This window comes from Oppia nitens, unplaced genomic scaffold, assembly GCF_028296485.1.
Source record: "Oppia nitens isolate AA-2021 unplaced genomic scaffold, nextdenovo-longstitch-racon4-pilon3 scaffold6_pilon_pilon_pilon, whole genome shotgun sequence".
Classification (NCBI taxonomy): Eukaryota; Metazoa; Arthropoda; class Arachnida; order Sarcoptiformes; family Oppiidae; genus Oppia; species Oppia nitens.
This window is the reverse complement of record NW_026533250.1, coordinates 1,639,339-1,647,725: the sequence shown is the minus strand read 5'-3', so window position 1 is coordinate 1,647,725 and position 8,387 is coordinate 1,639,339. Positions and strand designations below refer to the sequence as shown.

At 24.0% G+C, this 8,387-nt stretch overlaps 2 protein-coding genes across 2 annotated transcripts; one reads left to right on the top strand and one right to left on the bottom strand.

Annotated features, from left to right (window-relative positions):
• Positions 1 to 4,844: 4,844 nt before the first annotated feature.
• LOC128963021 (zinc finger protein 436-like) lies at positions 4,845 to 7,626 on the bottom strand. The gene is made up of 5 exons (XM_054309487.1): positions 7,046 to 7,626; positions 5,921 to 6,374; positions 5,681 to 5,862; positions 5,468 to 5,611; positions 4,845 to 5,408 (listed from the first exon to the last, which is right to left on the bottom strand). Exons 1-5 carry the CDS (start codon positions 7,185 to 7,187, stop codon positions 5,089 to 5,091), a joined length of 1,242 nt encoding a protein of 413 aa, XP_054165462.1. The 5' UTR covers positions 7,188 to 7,626; the 3' UTR covers positions 4,845 to 5,088.
• LOC128963023 (GEL complex subunit OPTI-like) lies at positions 7,145 to 8,372 on the top strand. Its single transcript, XM_054309488.1, has 6 exons — positions 7,145 to 7,200; positions 7,610 to 7,709; positions 7,776 to 7,851; positions 7,947 to 8,015; positions 8,090 to 8,166; positions 8,241 to 8,372. Exons 2-6 carry the CDS (start codon positions 7,635 to 7,637, stop codon positions 8,277 to 8,279), a joined length of 336 nt encoding a protein of 111 aa, XP_054165463.1. The 5' UTR covers positions 7,145 to 7,200; positions 7,610 to 7,634; the 3' UTR covers positions 8,280 to 8,372.
• Positions 8,373 to 8,387: the final 15 nt, after the last annotated feature.

The window sequence follows — 8,387 nt, the reverse complement described above, 5'->3', positions numbered from 1 at the left end:
ATGAGCCAAAATATTGTCAATTTATTGGTTGACGACTCAAACTTTAGCATTGACTTTGACTAAAGATATTAGAAGATATGGTGGACATCAAAACTATATCAATGGCAATGATTATGGATTCAGTGTTGAAAATGATTGATTACTTTGAATAGATAATGATATTTTGGTAGTCATTATTATTTTCGCATAAAGTTATACCTTTAGAGAGTATGTGGTATTAAAATCTATGGAGAGTGTCATACAAATGAACCACCAATTTGTCAGATGCTATGGTAGCACATAGTTTGCCATATAGTTTGACAAATATATAACATATTATACAGTATAGGGTCCACTACTATGTTATACGATATTATCTTTACAACCAACTATTGTTTTATTTATAAGCATTAAATCAATAAATTGTCTAGAGCATATTGTTTTAGAAAAAATCAATTATAATATAACATTATTGTTGATTATTTTGCAATATTTAAGTATATTCATTCATATATAACTTTATATTGTTAATATAAATATATTTATGTTATCATATTATAGAATTATTATTGTTATTATCAAAAACAAATTAAAATTGCATTAATATTACAAATTATATTAACATTATTTACAATAGAATTTTATTAATTTTAATGTTATTATAAATTACAGTCATTTTAATTTGTTATAATAAATTCTGTAAATTTATATAAAGTTTAATAATTTATTTTTTGTTACTTAAATTAGTTAATTATTTATCTATGTTACAAACATATGTAATAAATTTATAAATATATTATAGATCTGTAAAAAAATTAGATTATTATATACTAAGTTGTGAAACATAAAATGAAAAATATTGTCATATAATTGTAAATAATAAATAGTTGTAAAATTTTAACACTATCTTATTAAATTAATCTTATTTAATTTTTACAAAATATATAAATTTAAAACATAAATATCGAAACATTATTGAAAAAATATATTTATTTTTATAAATCAGCAAAAATAAAATATTAATTTAATAAAAAATGTTTTTATTTTTTTCAAATAATTTTTCATTCATTTTTAAATAAATATATTAAGTAAAAAATTATATATATATATATATATACTAAAATTATAAAATTCTTAACAAATAAAGTTATTCAAAATAAAATTTTAATAATTGTGAGTAAGTAATGTTTTTAAAATTACAAATAAAAATTATTTGTCAATAAAAAAATTTTCTTGATTTTAGTTTAGTGGTATGTTTTGAACTCAAATTATAGTTTATCTGATTTTTTGCTGAAGTTTGCATTATTGAAGTCAAACACATGACGGAAGCTTTTACTAAACTAAATCAAGTAAGACTTCAATGTTTGACCACAATTACAAAGTTATTGAATAATACAGATATTGGAGATTAAAATATATAAGTATTGATTCAATAAAATTGTTATGAATCACATAAATATATCAAATATCAAATAGATTAAGAAAATTGTTATCTGATTTTTTTTTTGGCCAAACATTTTAACTTACAGTATAGCTTATATGATTATAATATATATTTAAGTTTCGATGAAATCATGAATTATTAATTCACAAGAAGATCAATGTTTATATTTAATGTATTATCATTGGAGTATTGAAAATATGCAAATATATTATTAACAAAATGTTATCAATTTGTATACTCGGAATTAACCAACTTTTTTTAAAATTAATAAATATAATTTTTTATGTGTTTAATGTGTAAAAATTTAAATAAAATAATAATAATAAGTTTTTTAATAAAATAAATATTTACTAAGAAATATTAAATTTTATATGAAATAATTAAGCTAATTATATTATAATTAATAAGTTATATATTTAAACTTTAAAAATATTTAGAAATAAATTAAAAATATTAATTTTATAACATATACAGAAGATCATTTATAAACAATTATAATGTAATTTTATAATTTATAAATATAATTTGGTATGCAATTAATTTTATTGACACCAATTATTTAATAAAATGTAATTTATAGCTAATATCTATTTGAAAAAAAATTATTATTGATCAACAACGTTTTAATATTTTACAATCTAATATAAATTAATAATTAACTAAAATAACTTTATTTATAATATTTAATAATTGTTTTAAATTTAATAACAAATAAAATAACTTTTTGTTAAATTATAGCTAAATAAATTTAAGTGTGTAAGTAATGGTTGACTAAAAATATGTTAATAAAGCTAAAAAATAAAATCATTTTGCGTTAACAGCACCGGGAGGCTAATGAGTTATAAAATTAAATTCAATTTTAGAGATTTAAACACTTTAGTGAATATTTAAATCAATAAATATATTGTAAGGCAAACATCGATAGCAGGAGTTGTCTCTAATTTGTTTAGAAATACAATAAAAGACGGAATTCTTTGTTATTTAGATTTTTTAATGTGAAAGAATTGAATGGCCCGTAGGCTTAAAGGACGGGTAGGTTTCATACATATTTAAATATTACCTTTTTATATATACAGTATATAGATATGATATATCATATTTTGTCATAATAAGAACTTACTAAACTTATGAAACTTAATGAAATCATTATACATATATATGTATAACAAATTTATGAAAATAAATGCTAATATGTAAATAAAGTGATTTTATGTCTAATTTATAATTTTGAGTTCAAATTTTATTAAATAATATATAAAATGTCTTTTGGAGCTAATGTCCAATTTCGAGGTTTCTATATTTTATTTAAAGTTTATAATCTTATAATATTAAAGTAATATTGTATATGAATTTAATGTAACGGATATTGCATTCAATATTTTTTTAAAGAATATTGTATATAAATATCAAATCAAACACTCATATACTCAATGTTTATTAATCAGTATATTCTACTGTAGTTTAAAAAGTCAACTAAATATACATGAATTGATTGATAAAATTAAATTACAGTGTATTTAATTTATTTGTTAACAATACAAGTAATGTTAAATATAGTAGAATGTCTAATGATTTTATTTAAATATTCTTATAATTGATTTTATTTTTAAAAATTTATAAAACTAACACTAAACTAAATTAAGAAATCTTAGAATCATTTTGTATTGAAAATTATTTATAAATCGTTTTAAGTAATTTCCACAATAAATGTTTTTATTTATACTTTAGTTAAAATTATTCTATATATTCAAATTCAATGTACAGTAGTATATAATGTATAAATTATATATAAATTAATAGACTTTAGATTAATTAATAGATAAAATATTTTATTGTAAATTACAATAAGTAAGACATTACTAAATAAATACACTTACTTTAATGTTAAATGTATAAATGCAAATTTTTACACAAACAATGTTATAATGTATTACATACTAAATTATGTATTGTATTTATATATTTGTATAGTACTTGTATATCAAGAGTCTATTTTGCCATTAAAATTGTTTAGACTAAAATCACAATTTTATTTAATAATAGTATATTTAAACAAATTTTTTTTATAAACTATATTTACTCAATAAATAATAATGAACTATATTTTAATAAAATGTGTAAGAATTAGGTTTCCTAAAAATAAAGTTTTATATTCATATCTTTCAATATAGAGTAGTATTTTAATAACAAAAGCAGTGTATAAACAGTTTGCTGTAAACTGTTTTTTACTAATATTTAATGTTTAAAATTGTTTTCTTTAGAAATTATTGATTAATTTAAATTTCTTAAAAATAATCTTTCAGCACTAAAATCCTAATTTAATAATAAAAATAATAATAATTTATGCAATAACAAGAAATATTTAAATTTTGTAAAAATCTATCCAATCGTTAAAAATATTTGCATATATAATATATTTATTTATAAAATCACAAATAATAAATTTTACTATAGATTTTTATATACAGTAATATAGAGACCATATACTGTATACTTTAATGTAGACTATATTGTAATTGTAAGTATAATAATAAATATTCAATTTTTACAATACATAAAATTACTATTGTATTTCAAAAGTTTTCATTAATTTTTAAACAATTTATCATAAAAACAAATTAATATAAAAACTTTAACAGTATATACAAACATGAAATTACAATACTATTAAAATACATATAATTATATAAGTAAACAACTTAGTTAAAATATAAAATTTTATTTTATGCACTTTTTAACGTAATATTATGTTATATGAATTCAATGTAGAATTTTATTATATTTAAAAATATGTTTATTTGGTATGAGTTTCCTTCTACTCCTAATTTTCTTAACCCATCTGATCCATCATTGATTCATAACTTTTAAAATAAGTCTAAACACAATTTAAAATATTGTCTATGATTTCGGCCTATAATACTAGACTTAGTATTTTAATTTTAGTATTTATTTAAGCTTCAATAATAAATTAAATTAAGCTTATCTAACATTACATATTGTATAAATCTAATATACTTAAATTTGTGCTAAAGTAAAAGTATACTGTATCTGTTTTTTAATAATTTAAAATTATACACAGTATAATATAATTTTAATACTGTATTAATAAATTTAAAATATAAAGTGATATTTAAAAGTAATTTTATTGATAAATTGTTAAGGTAAAAATATTTTAAAACATAATATTCAAGTCATAACTAAATGTTAATATTATATTATTGCAGCAAAAAAGCATATTATTAAATATCAAAGATTACAATAATATTGTATTTTAACAATATTTTTAAATATCAATAATAATAATAATAATAATAATAGCAATTAAAAACAATTGTCTCAACAATAAATGACAATTTGATCTGAGATTAATATTAATTCGCGATTCAGTAATTGCGTTAAAATTAATGTAAATAAGTTTTATAATTATATAAATGGATTAAAATAGTGAGTTATATACTAATTAATTGAATAGAGATTACAACAATTAATTTGAAATTAATCTCTCAAACAAATGTTTGCCTTATATTTTAATGGCAGATCTGATGAGAGAATTCAATGAATTAATTCAAAAGTAATTATTTAATTACTAATTAACGGCTGAATTGCGGACAGGAATGCAATGAATGGCACTCAACGTTCAACAATGGGTTCATATGTTTGTATTTTTATGAAGTCGTCGTAGGGGTTGGAGTTGATGGGGAACTGCTATTATTGGCCGCATTGTTATTGCTGTTTGTAGTGTTGTTTGTATTGTTTTGTTGTGCTGCCCATTGTGTGGTCAGTTGAGTGCCTCGAAATTGAGGCGCTGACACCTGAACGGGGATCAGTTGGATAGTGGCCGGACCTTGTGGTGTATGAATTGTAGTAGCAATGTGTTGTTGTGCCAGATTGGCCACATTATTTGCCACATTGTTTGCATTAGCATTACGAGCACCGCGACCACCGCTACCAGTGCTAGGATTCGTATGAATTCTTCTGTGACGACCTGTTTAGCCATAATTTAAGTGTTACTTCATTTATCAAACCATTTACTACAATACATACTAAGTTTATCTTTTCGGTAGAATCCACGGCCACAGTATTCACAAGGATAGGGCCGTTCGCCCGTATGAATCATCTGATGTCTTCTTAAATGATTCTTCTGTGAGAAAGATCGACCGCAAACATCACAATGGAATGGTTTGTCACCTAAATATATAACCAAATAATTACCGGTAATTAAATTAAGACTAATCATAACAAACAAGTGGTCAATACCCGTATGTGTGCGCATGTGATCCAATAGTTTGCATCGATAAGAGAAACCAGAACCGCATATTTCACACGAACAAGACTTCTCTCCGTGTGCTACCCGGACATGGATGCGGACCCTCTCAGCGCTGGCAAACAGTTTCCCGCATTGATTGCAGGGAACACTCTTCTCTTGTTTTGTGTGATTACTGTAATTCAATCATTTAATTATTAAATAAATTTTAGTAATAATTAGTTGTGTAATACCTGAGATGTGCCTGTAGTTCACTGGCACTCTTATAGGGTATTTTACACGCAGGACACGGCCACACAGTGGTCGTCGTGTTGTTGGTAAAGCTAACTGTGTTAACATTGCGGACTTGAGATGTGGTGCCAGCGGTGGCGGGGATTAGGATTGCGTGTTGTTGTTGTTGGGGCTGAAGGTGTTGTTGTTGTTGAGTGTTGTGTTGCAATGGATTGCCGGGAAATGCAATGGCAGTGGTCAGCAAATGCGGACCAGTCTGTGCCTGTTGTTGAGTCAGGCTCTGGGATGTCCGCTGCGATTGCTTCACAGCTTTGGTGGTGTGCTGTGAGTGCTGTGACTGTTGTGATGACTGTGAGTGTGGTTTTGTGGCACTACTGGTGTGAAGCATATCATTGGCCGACTGTTGTTGCGGCACATGATGTATGAAGTTTGCGATGTGTTGTCGCGGATCAAACCCTAACATATAATACATTAACAATACATATCTTAATGTTATTTTCAATTTATTGTTATTTTACACCAATTTTCACACAAATAGACTATAAATTCTTATAAATTTATGTTATATACAGTACTAACCAATTGTATGCTAATCTGATAATTATAATATAATATCTTATTTATATGTTATCAATACATTCAATAATAATAATAATATAAATAATATAAATTATTTTAAATCATGTCATTAAATCTAAAAAGATTTAAAATATTATTAAAAATATTGTAAAAATCATATAATAATAGACTGAACTATAACTTTGATGAGACACAAGTGTGTCCTTCGATGGTTAACAAAGAGTTTCTCCTATATTATGCTTATAAATAGTTTAATAATTATTAATTAATAAATCAATCTTTAGATTGATTTAAATGAAATAAATGAGGTTTTAATGAGAAAATGAAATCAAAAGTTTATAAAATACATAGTTTTGTATAAATTGTATGAAAAGTATTTGAATGTTTCAACTGATAGTAACAGTTAAGGCAAGCATTGGTAGTATTGAGTCCCCCATTGTTATAGTGATTGCCCTACACTTCAATCCCCCAAAACAGTGGTACAAAAACAGGTCTGCGGTCAACGCGTGCACCCAATGGTTGGCGGATGACGACCGACGGACACTTACCGGGAAAAGCGGTGGCCGCGGGAAAGACAAAAGTGGGCGTACAGACCACTTGTTCCGTGTGCTGACCACTTGTTTGACTTGCAGTCCCTCCTGAAGCCATATTAGCTCCTTTGTTGAGCCCCTTTAGGTGTGACCAACACATGCGTACAGCACTGGTATGCTTACACTCTCACATAAACCACACATACTCTCAAACATAACTGTTGTGACCACTGGTCACCAATACTTACAAACAATTATATACAACAATATATTGTCATATAATATAATATCAATTATTCTAACTTATAATCCAATTGTAACCAACTGTCCGCTTAAGTAACACGTGTTTAATATATGTTTATTAACGAGTGTTGACTGTAATGTTTGTATGCAAACAAACACATGATTTGTCATTCAATCAAATGATTTATAATTTTTGATTCAAAGATTGTTTTAATTTAAATATTTTACAATCAAATCATTATTTTTCAAACAATTTGGTGGCATTTTAACAAATAATATATATTTTTACACAAATAGTGGCTATAAATTTGATAAACAAATTTGCATTTTAACCGATAGTATAGTTTAGTATTTGACGGAAAATATGGGCAAAAATACGACACAAGAAGTGAAAGTTTGGAGGAAAATGTTGGCCATTGGGTCCAAATGGGAGGACAAAGTAATTAAAGAGACTATAAAATTGATTATAATATCTTTTAAAATTTAATAAATGATTACTTTTTAGGACCAATTTTTAGATGTTATATATTGGGGCCGACAGTTGTTAGCAATATTAATGGGACTAATATGGGGTTACCTGGGTTATTATTATTATTATTATTATTATTATTATTATATTAGTACATAATTTCAATATTTATTATAATTTATTATTATATGATATAACTTTATAAAGGATTGACGGGAATGTTTGGTTTGTCCTCATTTGTGATCGCAAACTCTGCCGCCGTTTATGTCTATTCTGGTAATTGAAATGATTGTCTGAATTAAAAAATTTATTTACAATTTGTTTAATAATTTTTAAAAATATATAATTAGTTAATTTCAATGTCGATAACGACGACGTCATGCAAGACGTTAAGGAAGGATTTATGACATCTTTTGCATCATTTTTGGTAATTTTATATAATTTATCAATAATTGTGTTGTAATTAAAATATTTTATGAAATATTATTTATTTTATCAAAGGTTTCGTGGATTTTGATATATTCTGCACTTTATTTTTAGACATTTATCAAACAAAAGTTTTGCAATTTTTTAAAATGACTACATATTCATTGTTTGAATTGACATTTTTATAGACATAATTTATATGTAAAGCAATTATTTTGTTGT

Excerpts from the sequence above, each read along its gene's own strand:
- LOC128963021 (XM_054309487.1), bottom strand. The coding sequence starts at position 7,187 with ATGTGTTGGTCACACCTAAAGGGGCTCAACAAAGGAGCTAATATGGCT. Across the intron at positions 6,375-7,045 it reads CGCGGCCACCGCTTTTCCCG|GGTTTGATCCGCGACAACAC; the intron begins GTAAGTGTCCGT and ends ATTATATGTTAG. Across the intron at positions 5,612-5,680 it reads TCACATGCGCACACATACGG|GTGACAAACCATTCCATTGT; the intron begins GTATTGACCACT and ends TTATATATTTAG.
- LOC128963023 (XM_054309488.1), top strand. The coding sequence starts at position 7,635 with ATGGGCAAAAATACGACACAAGAAGTGAAAGTTTGGAGGAAAATGTTG. Across the intron at positions 7,710-7,775 it reads GGTCCAAATGGGAGGACAAA|GACCAATTTTTAGATGTTAT; the intron begins GTAATTAAAGAG and ends ATTACTTTTTAG. Across the intron at positions 8,167-8,240 it reads CATCTTTTGCATCATTTTTG|GTTTCGTGGATTTTGATATA; the intron begins GTAATTTTATAT and ends ATTTTATCAAAG.